Here is a 23,437-nt window from a genome sequence, read left to right as displayed (position 1 = left end):
CAATTAACCGTTTCCTTTTTCTCGGTTGCACCACACGCTGCGAAACACCCTGTGCATTAACATTTAATATACCTTGGTAACGTGTTATTAAATATTCCTTGCCGCGCTAACGTTGTATCCCGTTACCGGCGTTACGCTTCAGAAAACGATGAACGTGAGGGAAGAAAACGTATGAAATAATAAAAATAGACGAACCCCGCCTCTGATTACAAAGGAATGACATAGAAAAACGTACGAAAAAAGCGGTTTATGATGAAATAATCGAAGCCGATTGCGTAGACAGGGAAGCACACCTCACTGTTCACCGATAAATAACTTAGACTCGTTTATCAGCCATTTTTTAATCTGACGCTTGCAAGTATGTTTCAATGTTCGTCAAAATTTACGACGTTGTAACGTCACATTAGCATCTTTATTAGTGCAAGGTTCATTATGACTGATCATTCGTGATTATCGCTGAGAAACCAGAGCTTGTAGATTTCAGGAATTCGATTCTAGATTTCCAAATTTTGCAATCTGTGAAACTGGAGTTTGGTAAACTTGTACTTTTGGAAGTTTGGAATTTTTAGAATTCCCCACGCTGAGGTTTTTGAATAGTCCGCAAACTTAGGATGTTGGAACATTGTTGAGAGTTTGGAAACCTTGGACGCTGCATTGCTGACTTCGCAGCAGAATTCTGAGTCATAAACTTAGGGACTGGAGCTTTGGACAATGAAATTTTAAGACGTTACACTATTACGATGTAAACTTCCAACGTTATGTGATAAAAAAGAAAGGGGCCAATGACCACAGCAGTCGAGGCCCGATCAAAAAAGAAAAATTCTGTAGAGGGACATGAAGACGTTATTTACCAAAAGACTTAACCGAAAGTGTCCGCTTTATCCCAGCTCTCGAAACGGCAAGCCACAACATTTCTTGGCGGATGATTCTAATCAATCGTGATTGTTATGCAAGGGTAAGGTTGTGCAACCAAGGATTTGCAGTCCAATATGCTAACGAGCTTACGCTCGATTAAGAGAGGTTCTCACCGTACCAAAAATTCAACCTCGAGGAACCACCGCCTCTGCTTCACCACCCCTACTCCTCAATTCTAACCCCGATAACAAATTTATTATAATATTCATCGCCTCCCTCAAAAATCATTTCTCAGCATAACTATGCATCGAATCCTCTCACCTCGACCGAATTAATCGATTTAATGACACGAAACGAGCGAGCAAAACGAAGAGAAAAGAATGGGAAGGAGGGTTGTCGTTAAAGAATCGCAGCAAGGTCGTCTTGAGAACGCCTGGCAGCGCGCGTTCCTCGGAGCCTAAAACCCTAGAAATTCGCCTAATACATGTCACATTGGCTTCTTTATAAAGCTTCCGCTTTTCACTACCAAGGTCCGTAGTTCGAGGGGAAGCTTCGTCGGGCAGCTTTGCACATCGTCGTCGCCCGAGAGCCCTGCACGTACCGCGCGATTCCGCGACGCGATAAAAGTTCAGTGAAAACAACTTATCGGAACCGAACGCAAGAAACGAGTGACGCATCCCTGGTGTTCCTGCACAAAAAAAGAGAACGTTGTTCCAGCGACCGAATTGTTCGACGGGGTCGAAGAAATTCGGCGGATATAAGGAAGTAATGTGCTAGAAAGAAGAAGGATAAGAGTCATGGGTCATATGCGGTGGTTCCTGGCGGTGATCGGCGTAATCTGCGCGTGCACTTGCGGCGGGAAAACGGAATGCGGAAATCACGCGCAGATCTCGCTGCTGACGAGCATCCACGACGATCCGGCCTGCAGGAAGCTGTCACCCAGGGGCGTGCTACTTTACGAAGCTGCCAAGTTACTGGCTGAAGTACACAATAACAAGTCTGCCGGCTATGATATCGGTAAGACGACCGTTTACGAAATAGGGACTTGGTGAATTTATTCTTGAGGACAGGGAAGTCGATGTATGGAATTTTCGATGTATGGAGAATCGATTCGATGTACTTCAGATGTATACTAGGTGTTTAGAAACAGGGAGATGTTTAAAAACTTGGAGAGCCGGGGACGTATGGAAGTTGGGGTTTAGGGTACATGTGGGAATCGGTGCGATTGTAGGGTTTGAAGATTCTGGAATGTGAGCTTGGAAGGTTGGAATTTTGGGACTTTGCGGTTTTGAAGCGCTAGGACTTTGAAGCGGTGGGAATTTGGGAGAGTGGAATTTGAGGATGTTAGGAGTTGGAGAGGTTTGAACTTTGGGGGGTTGGAACTTTGGGATGATAGGAATTTGGAGTGGTGAAACCTTGAGTGGAGCACGGATTCTGAAATTTGGGAAAATGGAATAGTGGTATTTTGGAATGCTACGACCCTAGAACCCTAGAATCTTAGGACTTTTGACCCATGAGGTCCTGAGACCTTGAGACCTTGAGACTTTGTAAATCTTGAGACCTTGAGACTTTGAAACCTTGAGACCTTGAAACCTTGAGACTTTGAAATCTTGAGACTTTAAAACCTTGAAACCTTGAAAACTTGAAACCTTGAGACCTTGAAAACTTGAGACTTTGAAACCTTGAGACCTTGAAACCTTGAGACTTTGAAATCTTGAGACTTTGAAACCTTGAAACCTTGAAAACTTGAGACTTTGAAACCTTGAGACCTTGAAACCTTGAGACTTTGAAATCTTGAGACTTTGAAACCTTGAAACCTTGAGACCTTGAAAACTTGAGACTTTGAAACCTTGAGACCTTGAAACCTTGAGACTTTGAAATCTTGAGACTTTGAAACCTTGAAAACTTGAAAACTTGAAACCTTGAGACCTTGAAAACTTGGAACCTTGGAATCCTAGAACCCATGAACCTGCTTCCAAGTCTAATTCCATCAAACTAAAGTGAAGACTTTCAACATCTCTAGAATTAAGATTTCAGTGACTTCCAAACTTCAGTGACTTCCCAACCCTAATTTCGATAAACCAGAAAAAGTCAACTCAACTCACCACTACACTATGCCTACCCTTCCACAAAGATAACCCATGCTATACACCTTTCAACGCCTCATAATTTATGACAACAGCAACTAGAAATGTATTCTATCACTCCTAATTACCTTCTAAAACAAAAATGCATAACTAAGCTAGAATGCAAGTGACAAAAACGGCGCAGTGAAACGGAAAGCTAAAAAGTGGCAGAGAAACGGTGTCAAGGAAACATTCATTTTCTAGTGCTCAATCCATAGCGTGTAACAAGTTGGAGGTTAATTGTAACGTTTTAACAATGGATCCAATTGATTGCATTATTCTTCCGGTTTCTCAGAATAATACGATACAATGTTTGTTCCTTTTTTGCAGAGCTAACCGTAGTGGATACGTGCGGTAGTATAGCTGGTGCTCTGAAGGCAGCGATGAAGGCTCTCGTGGGGGCGGATACTAATTGCTTGCAACCGCCTTATTATTTAGGTAAATGGTTCTTCTAGAAACGTTGTGACATTCTGCAAAATTATAACAAACCTTCATTTTTTAAAGTTAGGGATTTTATAAAGTAGATTAGTTAGGAGTAAAATTTCTTATCATATGGAGCATTGTTCATATTAACACATTCACTGCTGGCACTTTATTAGAAGTTCGTACATTATGAAACACTGTCTTTGACAAAAAGATCTAACTTTCACATAAGATGTGACAAAGTTATAATTTTAGACTACTGTAAATTGTGCGATGCTATATTATTTTAGATTACAATAATACAATTTTTCAGTATTTAATAATAATATTTTCTGTCAAATGTAAGATAACTATGTGTTCGTGTTAAACGATCGGTAAGAAATATGAATAAAATTAGAAAGATCGAACTGTTAATTTTAGACTACAATAAATTGTGCGATGCTATATTATTTTAGATTACAATAATACAATTTTTCAGTATTTAATAACAGCATTTTCTGTCAAATGTAAGATAACTATGTGTTCGTGTTAAACGATCGGTAAGAAATATGAATAAAATTAGAAAGATCGAACTGTTAATTTTAGACTACTATACATTGTGCGATGCTATATTATTTTAGATTACAATAATACAATTTTTCAGTATTTAATAACAGTATTTTCTGTTAAATGTAAGATAACTATGTGTTCGTATTAAACGAAGATCAGTAAAAAATATGAATAAAATTAGAAAGATCGAACTGTTTGCGTAGGTATTATTGGCCCGGACACTGCGACGAATGCGGAAGCCGTACAGAAGATAACGTCGGTATTAAAAGTACCGCACATCGTGGAACGAGCTTCGAATTCCCCCTATCTTCACCATCTACCAAAAGAATCCGACACCTACCTGGTTCAGGTAAACGTCGATTTATCGTGAACAGTTTGAAAAATCACGCTACTTGGTGATAATAAGCCGACGATGTTCTAACTACCCGATAACTGATACATCATGTTTTGTACGATTATATTTCACGGAGCAAGAACGGGTAATTACACGGTGTCCATGCTTGAAATTGCAGCTTTCGCAGGGTAATAACTCTAAACGACAAGATCGTAAATGCAAAAGATAGCGTAAATCAGCGATCACCGATAAAAATCATGTTTATTATAGGCTCGAGCGAATTAATTGTTATGTATCATTTTATGCGTAGGACCTCGTTCGATTAATTCGAACGGTGAACATTCTAATTATGCATACATATTTGATTCGATGCATTAAGAGGATAGAGACATTTTATATGGAAATTCAGAGTTTCTATGGAAATTATGCAATTATCGATGCTATAATGCAAAACTGATTAATTTTATGTGGACAAAGTAAAGTGGTAATTCTGACGCTGCGTATATGTTTTAATGATCGAAGCATTTTTGCATTAGATTTTATTTTTTATCAATTTATTACCTTGCAATTTCATTTGGTGTATGAATTGTCCATAATTATGCTTGTCAACATAATTATAATTAACCCCTTGCCGTGCCATTTATTTATGAGGTGCGTCAGTCAAGACTAACCATTCAGGACTATAACATTAAAACGAACAAAGAAAATTAAAATGTTCTAAGTATTTTATATTCAGGGATCCTTGACAACGCAAATTATAGTTGGATCTAAAATTCAAGTTGAAGAGTATTCAAAATTTGAGTAACATTAATCGCATTTGAGTTGTGAGTGCGTCACGAGTGAGACTCGTCAAAGCACGGAAGGGGTTAAAAATAAAAAATCAAGTACAAGTTACCTACACAGGGAACTAAAAGTCCAACTCAGTAAATTAACCAATCAGCAAATTACAAGAAATTAAATTCCTACAGAAGAAAGAAACATAAACTGAATTTCCATAAAGAATAACATTATAAAAATTTCCATAAACTCCTGAATTAATATAAATAAGCCAGAAAATATGGGCGCTAATTAAAGCTAACAACCAACGTGAAGAGACAATCGAATATATTTAGTTCTTAAGAAAATTTCTGAAAACAATGGAGGCTTACGAGATTAAACGGGATCGTAAGAGAATTACCGCGCTGTCACTCGGTGATTTTCTGTTTCAGGGAACGTTGAAGGTCGTGCAGGAACTGAAGTGGAAGTCGTTCACGCTGGTGGTGAACGCCGACGACGATGGCGAGGACGACGCTCAGAACATCGCGAAAAAACTAACAATGGCGGCTATTGAGAAGGGTCTTTGTGTTTTGGTGTACGACGGCGATAAAGACGGTACGACTCTCCGAGTACAATCATTTAACGACTGTTTCTTCTCTCTATTGTTGCCGAATTTAACCTGGCGCTCATTTTTTGTACGGATCATTTTTCGGAAACAAAGAACTTCCTTCGGGTGTTATAATTTATACTAACGAAATTCGCATGGCGGTTCGATTTGTCAGGTAGCTTTGAAATTTAAATTTGTGAACATTTAAAGAAATTTAAATTTATGGACGTTGCTGGGATTTGAGAAATTATTGGATTATTAATAATCAAGTTCTTAATGATAATTGAGTTTGGATATGAAACTTTAGATATTTAGAGGAGGTTTGAAATGTTCTTTTGAAGATCTGACAACGCACATTGTGCACATTGGGACGCCAGAGGACGGATTCTTCAGCAAACCCTTCAACTCCACCATTTTAGTTGTCAGCGAAGGACGCCTCGAGAATCACCTGAATCACGTGAACTCGACCAATAGTATACTTCTTCTGGAAGATTCCAGGTAACCTCAATAATTTCACAGTTCATAGAAACTGCATTCTCAATCTGACAAAGCTACAGAGGCCATAGACTGAGAAACAGAGGGAGTACACAGATAAGAACATATCTAGAAATATGGAAATCTGAGAACACCAGGATCCAGGAATATAGAGTATCTACACACACACCATCTTACAAATACACAGACATAAAACATAGTGATCACAGTACCCATATACGCTTATTAATAATTGATCCGTTCAGTGCACACATTGATTAACTAAATTTTTTGAAACATCTTAAATTTAAGTGTTAAAGCATTTGGTATAGTCATAACTTTTTCTATCTATAATAATTTAAGATTGTTCAAAAAATGGAGTTAATCAATGTGTGCACTGAACGGCTCAATTGTCAGACTAAGAACTTCCATCTGAACAATTAAACAGTTGACATTAATTAACCGATTAACGAATAAGTACTTCTAGCAGTTATCGATTCACGCAGACAGTCGTGATTATCATTGTGATTTACGACGCGTTCTTTGTTACATCTAAGTAGTTTTCTCGCGCCACTTTTTTCCTCTCCGCCCAAAGTTTTTCGTCGTCCGCATTTCACACCCTTTGCACAGGATACAGCAACGCCAAGGCTCCCTTTCGTCCTTTCGCGTCGAAACCGAGGACGTTACACCTTTCGTTCAGTCGTTAATGTTGGGATTCGGACCCTCGTCGTATTTGGCTGACCGAACAGCCGTTCCCAAGAAATATACGATTGCTACGTTTTCGAATTAATAAGGGTCTTGCAATTAAGGACCGGTAAAAAGATCAATTCATTCGGTGTTGATTCAGCTAAGTCGGGCAGAAAAAGCGTGATCATTGAACAATATTTAAAACATGAGGCATTTTAATACGCACTAAAGTTCAGACGAAATAAACTTCAGGTAAAATGTCGGACAGAAAAAGCATGATCATTAAACAATATTTAAAACATGAGACATTTTAATACACACTAAAGTTGAGACAAAATAAACTTCAGGTAAAATGTCGGACAGAAAAAGCATGATCATTAAACAATATTTAAAACATGAGACATTTTAATACACACTAAAGTTGAGATAAAATAAACTTCAGGTAAAATGTCGGACAGAAAAAGTATGATCATTAAGCAATATTAAAAATGTAAGATATTTTAATGTACACTAAAGTTCAGACAAAATAAACTGCAGCTAAAATGGCGGACAGAAAAAGTATAATCATTGAGCAATATTAAAAAAGTAAGATATTTTAATATACACTAAAATTCAGACAAAATAAAGTTCAGCTAAGATGTCGGACAGAAGAAGTATAATCATTGAACAATTACTTAAAATATGAGATATTTTAATGTACACTAAAGTTCAGACAAAATAAACTGCAGCTAAAATGGCGGACAGAAAAAATATAATCATTGAGTAATATTTAAAATATGACATATTTTAATACACACTGAAGTTCAGACAAAATAAACTACAGCTAAGATGGCGAACAGAAAAAGTATAATCATTGAGCAATATTAAAAAAGTAAGATATTTTAATATACACTAAAATTCAGACAAAATAAAGTTCAGCTAAGATGTCGGACAGAAGAAGAATAATCATTGAACAATTACTTAAAATATGAGATATTTTAATGTACACTAAAGTTCAGACAAAATAAAGTTCAGCTAAGATGTCGGACAGAAGAAGTATGATCATTGAACAATTATTTAAAATATGAAATATTTTAAAACACACTGAAGTTCAGATAAAATAAACTTCAGCTAAGATGGCGGACAGAAAAAATATAATCATTGAACAATACTTAAAATGTGACATATTTTAATACACACTGAAGTTCAGACAAAATAAACTTCAGCTAAGATGTTGGACAGAAAAAGTATCATAATCATTGAACAATATTTGAAGTATAAAATATTTTAACACACATTAAAGTTCAGACAAAAAGCTGGATGAAATTAAATTATAACTATGAACAAAGATCAATAAGAAAATATATTGAACAAAGTTAAAGCTTATGTTTTATAATAAGTGGTAATAATAACTATACGTGGTAATAGTGACTATGTATACACGGTAATAGTAGCTGTGTATGAAAAGTAGAATATATTGTCACCTTCTCTAATGAAAATATGATTAATACTCCTCCATATAAGTCAAGATTGACTTTATCTAACGATCAGAGTGTCCAGCCTCTAATAACCTAACAGTTAATATAACTTTGATTATCAAAAGAAACTGAAATAATATCCGTTAGCGAGTGACTCACTATTCGCACAAAAGCACACTTTTTCTAGGAGATGTTGTGTAAACTTCACAAGTTTACCGTTGAACGTAATTACCTCCATAAATATTGATACGTAACCAAGCATCTACCAGTTTCTAAAAGTGACAGGAAAAGATAAAAAAAGAACGCGTAATTACAAACGAATCGGCTGACTCACCGATTTTTATATATCGCAATTTGGCTGCAACATTTTTATCAAAAAGGTCATCTCGATTTTGAAGTTTCGATCCTATTCATTTACATATTTTTCTTGGAGGTTGATCTCTATCGAAATGAACGCTTGTAAATTCTGAGAGAACTTGTTTTGACAGAGCCGTGCAATTTCTGTGACAAAAATTTGATCGATAATTTGTACAGTAACAAAAATTTGATCGAAATCAGTAACGCAGCAGTTAATTCTACGTTTAATGTCGCTAGCATTGTAAACCCATTACAAATTTCATAATTTCTGGTTACAGCTCGATAAAAAACCCGACGAGTGTTAAAGCGATTAACATAAAGAATTCATAAACACGTTGTGAGCGATCAGTATTCTCCTATAATTAACGCATTCCTAATCCGTCCCTCAGCGTTCTAACAATCGTTACAATTGCAAATGCATAACGGTTTCCAACATTTAAGTACAGGTTCGCTGAAAAACTTGCACACTATGACATTATATAAATACCTCTAAAGTAATCTAATTAAAAACTAGAAAAAATTAGGTCCAAGAAAAATGAACGTAGGAGAAAAAGTCAGAATAAAACCTGAAATGAAATAAACATGCAATCGATTGTTAAAAGGATTGTGATCGATTTGTTTGCCAGGAACGAGTTTGCTGGATTAGAAGCGAGGGTTGAGAAATCAAAATGGTGGTCTAACAAGGACGGAAAATTCGACGCGGAGGAACTGAGAGATGTAAGATGGCTCGAGGACGCGATAAAAGTGTACGCGAAAGCATTAGACACGCTATGGTGAGTATCGCGCAAAAAATCGCAATCGCGTTACCTATGGATACGTAAAAATTGCGCGGAATTAATAGGTGATTGTAATGTCCATAAAACTTTCGAAACAGTGCTCGCGACGATTACATATGTAGGTTGGAGCTGTAATAAAACGGAAATTAATTTATCTAAAACGTGATCTGTTATGACACAAGCTTTCAGTTAACAGGATATTTATTTACTTTTTAATGACTGCCATTTTTTACTCGAGTGCTATTATGATAAGAACGCAGCGTTAAATCAGTGCATAACATTTAGAAATTTGTTAAAATCTACAAGTACTACAGTGTTTACAGAGTATAAAGTTTTGTTGAATCTAAAAATTCATACTCGACGAAGTCGACGTCTAAAAGTATATCTACTTTATCCAAGAGTCATGCTTTCATTTACTCTGAAATTAAAAATGAAGTTAAAAAATAAATAAGCAAATTATGAGACATAAATTAATTTTTCACCTTCGTGAAGATTAACGGAGATTCTAAAGAAGCTAGCTTAACAAATTTTGTAAGATAAAATGAAAAACTTGTAAAAGCCTCATCTAACCTTTTTGCTACTTTCAATATTAATCAGTCACAGAAATATAAAAAAATCAGAATAAATAATGATGCATCTTAAAATAAATAAGAAAGCTATACACCCTAAATTTCTGTATCAGCGAAATAATACAAAAAGAAGTTGATTTTACTTTCCACCAGCAAAAAGAAGAAATGCAAGAACCAGGTGAACCCGGTGGACTGGAACAACGTCCTAACAAACGTGTTGGTCGATCAAGCGAAACAATCGCAATCGGCTACAGCGTCTCTCGAACTATCGATGAAAGTAAAAGCAGCGGACCTCCAAACTCTCGGTAGCATCGTCGTCAGCAAGGACAAAGTGAAGCTGCATTGGGGCGACGACGACGACGACGATAACGACGACAAAGACGACGACGATGAGGACGACGATGACGACGATGGCGATGACATGCCGGGCATGTTCAAGAAATTGATTACCAAAGAAAAGGGAACGAAAACCGGTTGCGCTACTACGCCTAAAGAGATCAAGTTGTTACACGAGGACGACGACGATGCTGCTCACGTTCTTGTTTCGGAAATGGACGACAGCGATTGGTGGACTGTGGTTAGTATACCTTCGGGGGTATAATTATGCTGTGGGAGAGGTACATGGGTGACTCTTAGGGGTATAGGTGATTTGGAAGAGTTAGGTTCAGTTGAAGGAGTGGTAATTGGGATAGGTTGCAAATTTGACAAGTTGAGAATTTGAGAGATTGGAGATTTGAAAGGTTGGAGATTTGAGAGAGTGGAAATTTGGGAGATTGGAGGTTTGAGAGATTGGAGGTTTGAGAGATTGGAGATTTGAGAGAGTGGAGATTTGAGAGATTGGAAATTTGAGAGATTGGAGTTTTGAGAGGTTGGAACCTTGAGAGACTGGAACCTTGAGAGTTTGGAACCTTGAGAGATTGGAAATTTGAGAGAGTGGAAATTTGAGAGATTGGGAATTTGAGAGAGTGGAAATTTGAGAGATTGGAAATTTGAGAGAGTGGAACCTTGAGAGTTTGGAACCTTGAGAGATTGAAACCTTGAGAGTTTGGAACCTTGAGAGATTGGAACCTTGAGAGTTTGGAACCTTGAGAGAGTGGAAATTTGAGAGAGTGGAAATTTGAGAGATTGGGAATTTGAGAGAGTGGAGATTTGAGAGATTGGAAATTTGAGAGAGTGGAACCTTGAGAGTTTGGAACCTTGAGAGATTGGAACCTTGAGAGTTTGGAACCTTGAGAGATTGGAAATTTGAGAGAGTGGAAATTTGAGAGATTGGGAATTTGAGAGAGTGGAAATTTGAGAGATTGGAACTTTGAGAGATTGGAAACTTGAGAGAGTGGAAATTTGACAAGTTGAAAATCTAAGACATTGGAAATTTGACAGATTGCAAATTTGACAAATTGGAAATTTGAGAGATTCGAAATTTGACAATTTGAGTACTTTAAACTTCTAAATTTTAAGATGCCTACATATCCAAATCCCTACTCTTCCACACCTTTATATTTCTCAATCCCCACCCTATCAATTCCCCACTTTTCCAAATTTCTACCTACCCCTCCAAATCTCAAATTTCCTAAATTCCACAGTATCAAATTTCCACATTTCTATACGACTTTCAAAATTTACACCTAAACGACTAACAAGCATACGAACGAAACATCAATACATCTTAAGAGTTCCGGTTGTAGATTATGTATAAAAAGTATTCAAGGTTTCGATAAGTATCAGCTTCCCGATGAAGATTAGTCACAATGTTGATGAAATGTCGGAAACAATTTGCTTCTAGACATAAATTACAAGCGGAAGTCACAAATAATAGTTATTAAGTATTGACGAAACACTATCTCAATCTGAAGAATTTTATAACTTCGTTCATGAAAAAGCACGATTAAATTTGATCGATCAATGACTGATAGAAAACGACTGGTAAAGGTGTTGAAAAAACGAGGTGTTCAAAGACCGATGAGATGTTGAAAGATCGATGAGATGTTGAAAGACCGATGATGGGAAAAACTGATCTTTGATGGATTAACTCCTTGCCGTGCTTTGACGAGTCTCACTCGTGACGCACTCACAACTCAAATGTGATTAATGTTACTCAAATTTTGAATACTCCTCAACTTGAATTTTAGATCCAACTATAATTTGCGTTGTCAAGGATCCCTGAATATAAAATACTTAGAACATTTTAATTTTCTTTGTTCGTTTGAATGTCATAGTCCTGAATGGTTAGTCTTGACTGACGCGCCTCATAAATAAATGGCACGGCAAAGGGTTAATGACTGATGAAAAATGACTTTCAGGTGGGCACCGTGAGCGGAGTCGGTGTGGCGATGTTCGTGGTCGGCATCCTGGCCGTGTACGTGGTTTATACGAACATCAGGGGTCCTCTACCACCGAAGAACGCTCGTATCGAAAGGGACACCAGCTTGAGAAGGGTGGGTAGCGATCGTGAAACACCTGTTCGTGCTCAGAGGCAACCCCGTACTTTACAGAGAAGGGACAGCAACAGGAGCATCAGAAGCACCATCTCCGAGAAGAGCGTCTGATGCGATTCCGACACGTGCTACGATTCTAATGGAACGATTCGAGAGAGTCGCTTACTCGAATTTCACGAAATAACGCCGACGCTGAAACTTTTTACATCGCTTGCTCCAACGCCATTTTACGAAAGCTTAGGTTCGAATCGAATGCGATTGATTTCCACGCTGGTTTCACACTTTGCTTTACTTTACTTTTAACCTTAGTTACTCAAAGCACACGATTTGACAGGTTGAAAATTTGAGAGATTGGAGATTTGAGAGAGTGGAGGTTTGAGAGAGTGGAGATTTGAGAGAGTGGAGATTTGAGAGAGTGGAAATTTGAGAGAGTGGAAATTTGAGATATTGGAGATTTGAGAGATTGGAGATTTGAGAGAGTGGAGATTTGAGAGATTGGAAATTTGAGAGGTTGGAAATTTGAGAGGTTGGAAATTTGAGAGAATGGAAATTTGAGAGAGAGGAGATTTGAGAGAGTGGAGATTTGAGAGATTGGAAATTTGAGAGAGTGGAGATTTGAGAGATGGGAAATTTGAGAGAGTGGAGATTTGAGAGATTGGAGGTTTGAGAGATTGGAAATTTGAGAGAGTGGAAATTTGAGAGATTGGAAATTTGAGAGATTGGAAATTTGAGAGGTTGGAAATTTGAGAGGTTGGAAATTTGAGAGAATGGAAATTTGAGAGAGAGGAGATTTGAGAGAGTGGAGATTTGAGAGATTGGAAATTTGAGAGAGTGGAGATTTGAGAGATGGGAAATTTGAGAGAGTGGAGATTTGAGAGATTGGAGGTTTGAGAGATTGGAAATTTGAGAGAGTGGAAATTTGAGAGATTGGAAATTTGAGAGAGTGGAAATTTGAGAGAGTGAAGATTTGAGAGAGTGGAAATTTGAGAGAGTGGAGATTTGAGAGAGTGGAAATTTGAGAGAGTGGAAATTTGAGAGATTGGAAATTTGAGAGAGTGGAGATTTGAGAGATTGACAACTTGAGAGATTGGAGATTTGAGAGATTGAAAATTTGAGAGATTGGAGATTTGAGAGATTGAAAATTTGAGAGAGTGGAAATTTGAGAGATTGTATTTGAGAACTGTATTTTCTATTAGCTTTCAGTCGTTCAATAATAAAATAATTTGGTGCATAATTTAATTTCGAGAATCCTTTATTTCTCTTTGTTGAAAACTTGCGTGGTTATTCAACTCGTGATATTCGATTTCGAAAGAATTGAACTGGGTTCAACACTCAGAGTGGCACATGAAGAACCTTCCCAATTTTATTTCCAATCCATATTGTTGATCAAATTTTAAATTTGTAATTCGCCAGAAATGTAATCCCACGCGTGGAAGAAGTGACGAAAGCGTGAAAGTTTGAAACTGACAATTAATTTGCCTCGCTATTCTTTTAGCCTAGTCATAGTTGGAGGTCAGCGACCGCTTGAATTCGTTCCGAATCGATTAAGCGCGGCTAGCTTTAGGAAAGGAATCTTCAACGGAAATACGCATACGAGAAAATCGCGAATAGTCGTCAATCTTTTCAGCTCTATTGATTGCTTAAAATACTTGAACGACACGTGTGTTCATTTCTGTCCTTATATGTTAGATCAGTTCATACGTTCCTACGAATTTTGTTAAAAAGATATGAATAAACAAAGTGATTGTGGACTGATTTGATAAACCGGTGATTCAATGTCTCGAGGTGTCAATGACAATATACAGTTCTGTATCGTCGATTTGATCGAATGATTAGAAGGAGTTATGATTTCGCGAGAAACTGATGTATCATTCAGTTAATTATTCAACCGAACGACGCTGAATCGATCAGCGAACGTTGATTGTGGATGCATTGATAAGTTTAAATATGTATAACATAAGTTCTCATGTAAAAGTTGCTTATACGATATTTATCTGTGAAATAAATTAAATATAGTTTATTGAAATGCATGCTTCGTGCCTAATATTGACAGTTTCCCTACATTAGCGTGTTTGATTAGCTGGACCGAACGTGTATGCAAATTACTTGTCTGCAAAGATATTATGTCATAGTATCATACGAGACATTTGTCTGGTTTAGCTCAAGTATTCAAATAGTCATTCTGTATGGTCTTTGATCATTTATTCATAATTTTAACAATCGGTGATTCTTAACTTCTTCGCTCAAATCTTTCGTATTTGGAGGAGCCAAGAATTTAGCTCAGATGTTTGAGTGGTTATTCTGTGTGGAATTTGGTCATTTATTTATAATTAGGAATTTATAATTTTGACAATAGGTGACTCTTAACTTCTTCACTCAAATATTTCACATTTGGAGGAGCCAAGAGTTTAGCTCAGATGTTCGAGTAGTCATACTATGTGGTCTTTGGTCATTTATTTATAATTGGGAATTTATAATTTTGATAATAGGTGACTCTTAACTTCTTCACTCAAATATTTCACATTTGGAGGAGCCAAGAGTTTAGCTCAGATGTTTGAGTAGTCATACTATGTGGTCTTTGGTCATTTATTTATAATTGGGAATTTATAATTTTGATAATAGGAGACTCTTAACTTCTTCACTCAAATATTTTGTACTTAGAGGAGGCAAAAATTTAGCTCAAGTATTCGAGTAGTCATACTATGTGGTCTTTGGTCATTGACTTACTATATTGGAAATTTATAATTTTAACTATCGATAACTCTTAACTTCTTCACTCAAATATTTTACATTTGGTGGAGTCAAAAGAGCTCAGATATTCGAGTAGTCATTCTGTGTGGTCTTTGGTCATTTATTTATAATTGGGAATTTATAATTGTGACAATAGGTGACTCTCAGACTGCTTCACTCAAATATTTTGTACTTAGAGGAGGCAAAAATTTAGCTCAAGTATTCGAGTAGTCATACTATGTGGTCTTTGGTCATTGATTTATTATATTGGAAATTTATAATTTTAACAAACAGTACCTTTTAATTTCTTCATTCAAATATTTCACATTTGATGGAGCCAAAAGAGCTCAGATATTTGAGCAGTCACACTGTGTGGTCTTTAATCATTCATTTATTATAATTGAGAATTTATAATTTTGACAATAGGTGACTCTTAACTTCTTCACTCAAATATTTTATACTTACAGGAGGCAAAAGTTTAGCTCAAGTATTCGAGTAGTCATACTATGTGGTCTTTGATCATTGATTTATTATATTGGAAATTTATAATTTTAACAAACTGTGCCTTTTAACTTCTTCACTCAAATATTTCATATTTAGAAGAGCCAAAAAGGGTCGCAATGTCTATATAAAAAAAAGTGTTACATTTTATACATGGAGTTTGAAAGTTAGTATAAAGGTGAGGTTTTAGCGAGAGGACAGATAGTAAAAGGAAAAATGCAGTAATAATAAACGCAACGTATAAAGCAGAAAATGAGGTCGATGAGATCGACCTTGGGGTTTCTTTTTAATTTCGCGAGCTTATCGACCACGAAACGAGACGTCAAAGTGACACTTCCGGCACGAGGAAGCTTGCACCGTCGGGCTAAAGTTGCCGCGGATGTGATAAATTAAGATTGTAAAATAGGGTTATGCCCGACGAGGAGGACACCCGACAGATACGAACTATTGTTCTCACCACTTGACCCAATCAGACGTTCAATCAAGGTTGCGTAACACGCAAAATACTCGTCTGACGATCGTCGCATGTTGTAATCAAAACAATCGGGTTGATCAACTACCTAACCGAGCCAATCAACATACCGTTCGATTATGCACTGATCGCGTCAGATGGAGATAATGAAACAAGAAAATATTTACGATTCTTTCAGTAAATTACGCACGCTATCATTGTTTCTGACCTTCCTGCAACTGAAACCTAGAAATGAAGATTTCTGGAGAGCTGGAAACAAATTACAGCAAATCTTGAAGAATCACGCGAGGACCAAGGCGTCGGTTTCATTCATAAATCGACGCTAACGCAGGATCTGGTTCATTCATCCAGCCAACGACCTGAAATCGTAGACGTGTCGAAGAAACTGACGTCAACGGAGAATACGTCCCACGAGTGCAACCAGGAAAGTAACACGCACGCACCGGGATTTCCACTTTCTTCGAACGCGATTGACGCGCGAAATTCTCTCGATAAGGAAAATGGAAAATATTTATACAAAAGGTCAAATTAATCGCGTATGTCTTCTGTATTATACTTAATGCAGGTATAGATTTGATCTCACACGATTGAAATGTTGCAAAACCACTCATTTTGCAATTCGCAACAAACGGGTGAAATAAATGATTGCATACAGGCGGGAAAGTATAAGTCGATGGAATATTTTCAAGTACATCGAGCCTTTGGAAACAATAATTTATGGGTGGTGATTGGATGCACGATAAAGTCTCCGGTTTAGACTCCCTTTTCGTAAAATATGATTTATAACCAGGATATTTTTCGAACAATACGTATTAGAGCATATTACGAACGATAAAAAACCTGACGCAATTGAATATGCAAATCCATTATAAAATTTGTTGGAGAATAGTTTATAAAGTTTGCTGAAAATATTAATGTAATTGTTCGCGCAGTTTTCATTCGTATGCAGATTTTGTGATACGCGAAGCCAATAAATCACGTATAATTCAATATTTTTGAAGTCAGTATGTGCTGCGGTTTAATAGACATCAATTTATTTAATCATGTGGAAAGGTAGCGTACAATTATCGACCAATTACGTGTTGCAATTAATTAACTAGCGAATAGCTATGAATATTTAGAAAATATGCAAATAATTAACATTCTTGGAGAACGATAGAAACAAAGCTGCAGACAAATTGTAAATACCAAGGTTACACATTCGAGCATGCACACCTGTTGCACGAGGTTGGAATCAATGAAGCGGTGTACGTTATTCGCAAAATATTGTCCATTGTTCCGAAACCTAAAAATATACGATCTGTAACTGAATTACCGATTCGAGATAAGTAATTATATTCCTCGACAAATTGATACCGATATCCGTTAACACGATACAAGTCGTAATTACATGTCTTTCTTATATAGCCTACAGCACGCAAGAGAGATAAAATCCGTATTACGTTATCAAAATTAGTCACCGTTGCAGATCCTTGTACAGAATGTAGATGTTAGGAATAAGAGGTGTTTAACATGAACTCGTTGCATGTAATTTATAAGTAGAGCAATCGATTGCATTAAACGTTGTTCACCGATACGATCAACCGATATATTGTGTTTCACGGAATCCCTCAAACTGTTACTCCAAGCGCTTTAACCCTTTCGCTAGAAAAAATCTATATACGTCTACGCTCTCTAAAGACAGGTAGTCGTTTGTGAAGGACGTATATAAATGTTATGTACAAGTACTATTAATTTTACAGGTCAAACGTAATAGGATATTAAAACTAATTATACGTGGAGACCATCATGGTATTAAAGGTTATAATTGACGTTTACAATCGTCATGAATTAAAATCTCGTCGTCGTGTGAAGATGCTGTGTTAAGATTTATGCGTGTTATATTGCCGTGTGCTGCTACCATGTATGTTGGTTCTAAATAAGAATTTCTATGTGTTGTACCATGTGTTAGAATTGCAATGTGTGAGAATTGCAGTCGATTAGAATTTTCATGCGTTATATTGCCACAAGTTTAAGTCGTCTCGCGTTATATCACCACGCGTGGAAATCACAGTGTGTTCAGATCGCAACGAGTTACATCCATGCATTATATTGCCACGAGTTCGAGTCGTCTCGCGTTATATTGCCACGAGTTCGAGTCGTCTCGCGTTATATTGCCATGAGTTCGAGTTGTCTCGCGTTATATCACCACGCGTGGAAATCACAGTGTGTTAAAATCGCAACGAGTTGTACGTCTATGCATTATATTGCCACGAGTTCGAGTCGTCTCACGTTATATTGCCATAAGTTCCAGTTGTCTCGCGTTATATCACCACGCGTGGAAATCACAGTGTGTTAAAATCGCAACGAGTTGTACGTCCACGCGTTATATTGCCACGAGTTCGAGTCGTCTCACGTTATATTGCCATAAGTTCCAGTTGTCTCGCGTTATATCACCACGCGTGGAAATCACAGTGCGTTAAAATTGCAACGAGTTGTACGTCCACGCGTTATATTGCCACGAGTTCGAGTCGTCTCACGTTATATTGCCATGAGTTCGAGTTGTCTCGCGTTATATCACCACGCGTGGAAATCACAGTGTGTTAAAATCGCAACGAGTTGTTACATCCATGCATTATATTGCCACGAGTTCGAGTCGTCTCGCGTTATATTGCCATGAGTTCGAGTTGTCTCGCGTTATATTGCCATGAGTTCGAGTTGTCTCGCGTTATATCACCACGCGTGGAAATCACAGTGCGTTAAAATCGCAACGAGTTGTACGTCCATGCATTATATTGCCACGAGTTCGAGTCGTCTCGCGTTATATTGCCATGAGTTCGAGTTGTCTCGCGTTATATTGCCATGAGTTCGAGTTGTCTCGCGTTATATCACCACGCGTGGAAATCACAGTGTGTTAAAATCGCAACGAGTTACATCCATGCATTACATTACCACGACTTCGAGTCGTCTCACGTTATATTGCCACGAGTTCAAGTCGTCTCGCGTTATATCACCACGAGTTCAAGTCGTCTACTAATCAGTAGTAGCTATGTATTGAATCGAGTTTTCTGTAATATCTTAAACTTTCGATTCAACATTATACTCGTTCACTTGAAAGATTCATGAATTATTCGATCGATTGGTACGAATAGAAGCTGAATAAGAAATTCTTTAATTTTTGATAGCAATAATCATTAAAGGAATTTCCATTCTTTGAGTCATTCTTCCACGTCAAGAGGAAAACGTTACTCTTTTATTCCTAGAATTTGAGTAATCTCGCGTAGCATTTCTGAAAACGAAGCACGTTCGGCTTAATGGCGTGAAGGCAACTCGTTAACATATTAAGATGCGTAGGATAATTATTGTCCTTATACAACATATCGACTTGCATAGGTTACCATGTAATTTCTTAACGTTAGAGGCTCTATGGTTATTCAGGTCGTCACTTAACGTAATTCATACTGTTGCATTAACTAGCGTAATTTTCTTCTTGCGGCTACATTTTCTCTTCCTCGTAGCGGAGAAATAAAAATCACAATAATAATGTTGCTTGCATTTATCTTTATTTTTGTAGACTTGTATTTTACTATGTTGAATAGTGTTGATGTAATTACGATTAATTGGCAAGCTTCAGCGTTGCCACGCGTTATATTGCCACTTGTTAGAATTTCTACTCATAGGAATCGCTACGCTTTATATCGCCACGCGTAGAATTATTTACGCATCATATCGCCATGCACTGAAATCGCTAAGCGTTGTATTTTCACGCATTCGACTTCCCACGCGTTATATCGCCACTTGTTAGAATTTCTGCTCGTATGAAACTCCACGCGCTATATCGCCACGCATAGAATCGTCACGCATTGTATCGCCACGCATTGAAATCGCTAAGCGTTGGATTTCCACGCATTCGACTTCCCACGCGTTATATCGCCACTTGTTAGAATTTCTGCTCATACGAATCCCCTCGCGCTATATCGCCACGCGTAGAATCATTACGAATTATATTCCCACGCGCTCAAATCATCACGCGTTGGATTTTCACGCACTGTACGTTCCACGCGTTATATCGCCATTTGTTAGAATTTCTGCTTATACGAATCACTACGCGCTATATCGCCACGCCTTGAAATCGCTAAGCGTTGAATTTCCACGCACTCGACTTCCCACGCGTTATATCGCCACATATTAGAATTTCTACCCACATGAATCGCCACTCGCTATATCGCCACACACAGACCCAGTACGTACTATATCGTCACACAGAGAAATTACTAGACATATTTTCATGAATTTCCACCGCTCTGGATTTCTCCTCGTATATCGCCATTTGTTATATCCTTGCATCCAGTAGCCCTGACCCAACAACGAGTCAATTAACTTTGACCCAACAGCCTCAATAATTAACTTAATAATTACAAATTAAATTTCATTCCAACTTCGAACGAAAACGTATAATAGCATGGAGTAATCCTCAAAGTATTTTGAATGAAAGAAACGATAATTAGCGATGAAGATTACGAACTGGTGAACACGCACGTAGCTGCTCCCATCATTATCTAATTATCCACCGTTAGTTACAGAGAAACGCCTTAACAATCGTTTTGCTCCGATCCAATGTACTCGTAAATCACGCTGTAACCACGATAAACTCGAATCAATCGAATTGAAACTCGATGCATGCTTCAAGTAAGCTGCCACATGCAACCTTGACTTTATAAACGAAGTCCATGAGATACCTGATTACGCGAATCGGTCGATTTCATGGTTTTTCCGTTTTTTTTTTTTGTGTGTGCATTTTCATTGCAACTGTGGGACACTTTTTTGGCCACGTACGAAGTTATTTCTTCTTTGTTAAAAAAAAGCGAGGCTTGTCAACTTTAGTTAGTACAAAAGGAAAACTTCACAATGTTTACTTATTCACTTTTGTCTTTTATTCTATCTTTAGATGAATTTCTTTTTCCTAGAAAAATATACGTCGTGCAATTTGATCCTATTCGTAAATGTTCAGTCTAAAAAATTCTTCAATCAGGACCTCACCTAACTGATAGCTCACCGAATAATCTTTGTGTTAGCTCAGTTGTTATTACACCGAAAGAACATTCCGTTTCCCTATCTTTGTCGGTAAATTCCGAGGATCAATTTTTCATTTGTCATCGAATTGTTTGTCTCGTTAAATATGAAACATTGCAGTATCATTGCAACTTGTAACAATTTAATATTTATGCACTCAACTCATACGTGAAACGAGTTTCAAAAGAATAATGTATGGATAATCCAACAAAATTAACACATTCAAATTTCTGAGGAAAAAAATGGAAGAATGTTGTAATAGAATCAACAAACCGCACTACGTCATAAATGTTTCATCAGTAATGAAACAGTAACGGTCTACGTTTTGGAACTTCCAGTTGAGTGTCATAACTTACGCGTCTTTCAAGAGCGCAAGATGCTTTGAGTCATGCGAGAAAAGTCCCCAGAAAAGTTGACCGTTGACGCAGAACGCGAAAATGACAGCTGAAATCGGGGAAACACCGTGATCGATAAACCGCGTGAGTGAAAAATGTAGCGTTTGACAAACAGGTAAAACCGAGTTTAAGAATTGACCGAGTGCAGAAAAACGGTATCACAAAATGTAAATGAATCGATGAAAGCAAAACATCAAAGCGCACCAATAAATCAGCAGCGAATAGCGATTAAAAGTAGCAACTGTTGAGTAATGAGCAATGAATCACTTGCATTGATTAAAGAACATTAACAATGTTGTGCGTCGTCTCGCCTTGAGATTACGCAACAAACAATATTTAATAAATAAATCTCCTTGGATCCCCTCGGATCCGCTAGAACCATGATTTACCGTAACAAAATGATATCCACGGTGATGCTCGTTCACGGCTTTGCAACGAATGCGAACCTCACACCGAGGCGTTCTTACAAGCTCAATGAAACGACAAAGTGAAATAATTTTACGATCCACTGGTTTCCTTGAGGTTGTTCGCGGCGAAATTACGCAAGGACGTGTAATTAAAGCATTGTACAAGGATTTTACGATTTCACTAATTTGCCGATTATTAACTTTCCGATCTTATCCGGCGATTGCTTCAATAATCGAATTAACTTCTGATCGTATCGCTGAATTTCAAATTCACCCGATTAACTATTTCGAAACTTACGAGTCAATTTCGCTTTCTATATTCTGTACAAACTTTACTGCTTCAAATGTGGGATCTAGGGACGCATTAGTTATGATTTAGTCGATGTACGTATAATATGGAGATCAGGATACAACAAAATAAGACATAGGTTAATAGAGTATGTGGACATTGAAATTTAGGAAGACTGCTGGCTTGGGAAGTTTGAAATGAAAATAAGATAAATCTTGAGATCTAGGTCTCACTCTAAGGATATGGAGATATGTGGATGTAGAGAATTAGGAGATGTACATTATACTTGTAGGATTCTAGAAATATAAGAGTCTGAGGTATCTGCATATGCACATGTCTGTGGATGTAAAGATCAAGTGGTATAGGTATCTGCAGGTATCTGTGAATACAGAGATTCTCCAGAGATCTGAGAATATAGGACAGTTATAATAATCTTGGACCCACAGTTATAATATCTTGGACCTACAGTTATAATAATCTTGGACCCACAGTTATAATATCTTGGACCTACAGTTATAATAATCTTGGACCCACAGTTATAATACCTTGGACCTACAGTTATAATAATCTTGGACCCACAGTTATAATAATCTTGGACCCACAGTTATAATATCTTGGACCTACAGTTATAATAATCTTGGACCCACAGTTATAATAATCTTGGACCCACAGTTATAATATCTTGGACCTACAGTTATAATAATCTTGGACCCACAGTTATAATAATCTTGGACCTACAGTTATAATAATCTTGGACCCACAGTTATAATAATCTTGGACCCACAGTTATAATATCTTGGACCTACAGTTACAATAATCTTGGACCCACAGTTATAATATCTTGGACCTACAGTTACAATAATCTTGGACCCACAGTTACAATAATCTTGGACCCACAGTTATAATATCTTGGACCTACAGTTATAATAATCTTGGACCCACAGTTATAATATCTTGGACCTACAGTTACAATAATCTTGGACCCACAGTTACAATATCTTGGACCTACAGTTATAATAATCAAAAGAATGTATCTCATACATAAAGATAGAGATCTGAACATCTCAAGACCCAAGAACATGAAAATCAAACAACCCACAGATTTACAGATCCACATACCTAAAGCTCTAAACACATGCAGATAAAAAGATACATAAATCTAAATATCTAAAAACATACACCATCT

At 37.2% G+C, this 23,437-nt stretch overlaps 3 protein-coding genes across 8 annotated transcripts in view; 1 reads left to right on the top strand and 2 right to left on the bottom strand.

Moving 5' to 3' along the window:
* ETHR (ecdysis triggering hormone receptor) overlaps positions 1–23,437 on the bottom strand; it is a 106,137-nt gene that overhangs the window by 67,788 nt on the left and 14,912 nt on the right. The gene's annotated exons all lie outside the window — the stretch shown is intronic.
* LOC100876214 (uncharacterized) lies at positions 1,380–14,431 on the top strand. Of its 4 annotated transcripts, none has more exons than XR_013037756.1 (9): positions 1,380–1,872; positions 3,312–3,419; positions 4,157–4,302; positions 5,496–5,658; positions 5,992–6,148; positions 9,252–9,398; positions 10,124–10,547; positions 12,271–12,931; positions 13,012–14,431. XR_013037756.1 is itself a non-coding variant. In XM_076530246.1 (9 exons), the coding sequence occupies exons 1-9, from the start codon at positions 1,653–1,655 to the stop codon at positions 12,514–12,516; spliced, it is 1,554 nt and encodes a 517-aa protein (XP_076386361.1). In that variant the 5' UTR covers positions 1,380–1,652; the 3' UTR covers positions 12,517–14,431. The 4 variants fall into 4 exon arrangements, 2 of the variants coding, with proteins under 2 accessions (XP_076386361.1, XP_003706598.2); XR_013037755.1 differs by having other exon boundaries at positions 12,271–13,155; positions 13,508–14,431; XM_076530246.1 differs by having other exon boundaries at positions 12,271–12,405; positions 12,463–14,431.
* Positions 12,617–15,124, bottom strand: LOC143264172 (uncharacterized). Its single transcript, XM_076530041.1, has 3 exons — positions 15,107–15,124; positions 13,544–13,677; positions 12,617–13,495 (listed from the first exon to the last, which is right to left on the bottom strand). Exons 1-3 carry the CDS (start codon positions 15,122–15,124, stop codon positions 12,715–12,717), a joined length of 933 nt encoding a protein of 310 aa, XP_076386156.1. The 3' UTR covers positions 12,617–12,714.

The sequence above is a fragment of the Megachile rotundata genome, chromosome 3 (genome assembly GCF_050947335.1).
Source record: "Megachile rotundata isolate GNS110a chromosome 3, iyMegRotu1, whole genome shotgun sequence".
NCBI classification, from domain to species: domain Eukaryota; kingdom Metazoa; phylum Arthropoda; class Insecta; order Hymenoptera; family Megachilidae; genus Megachile; species Megachile rotundata.
The sequence above is the reverse complement of the archived record's forward strand: the minus strand, read 5'-3'. Positions and strand labels throughout refer to the sequence as shown.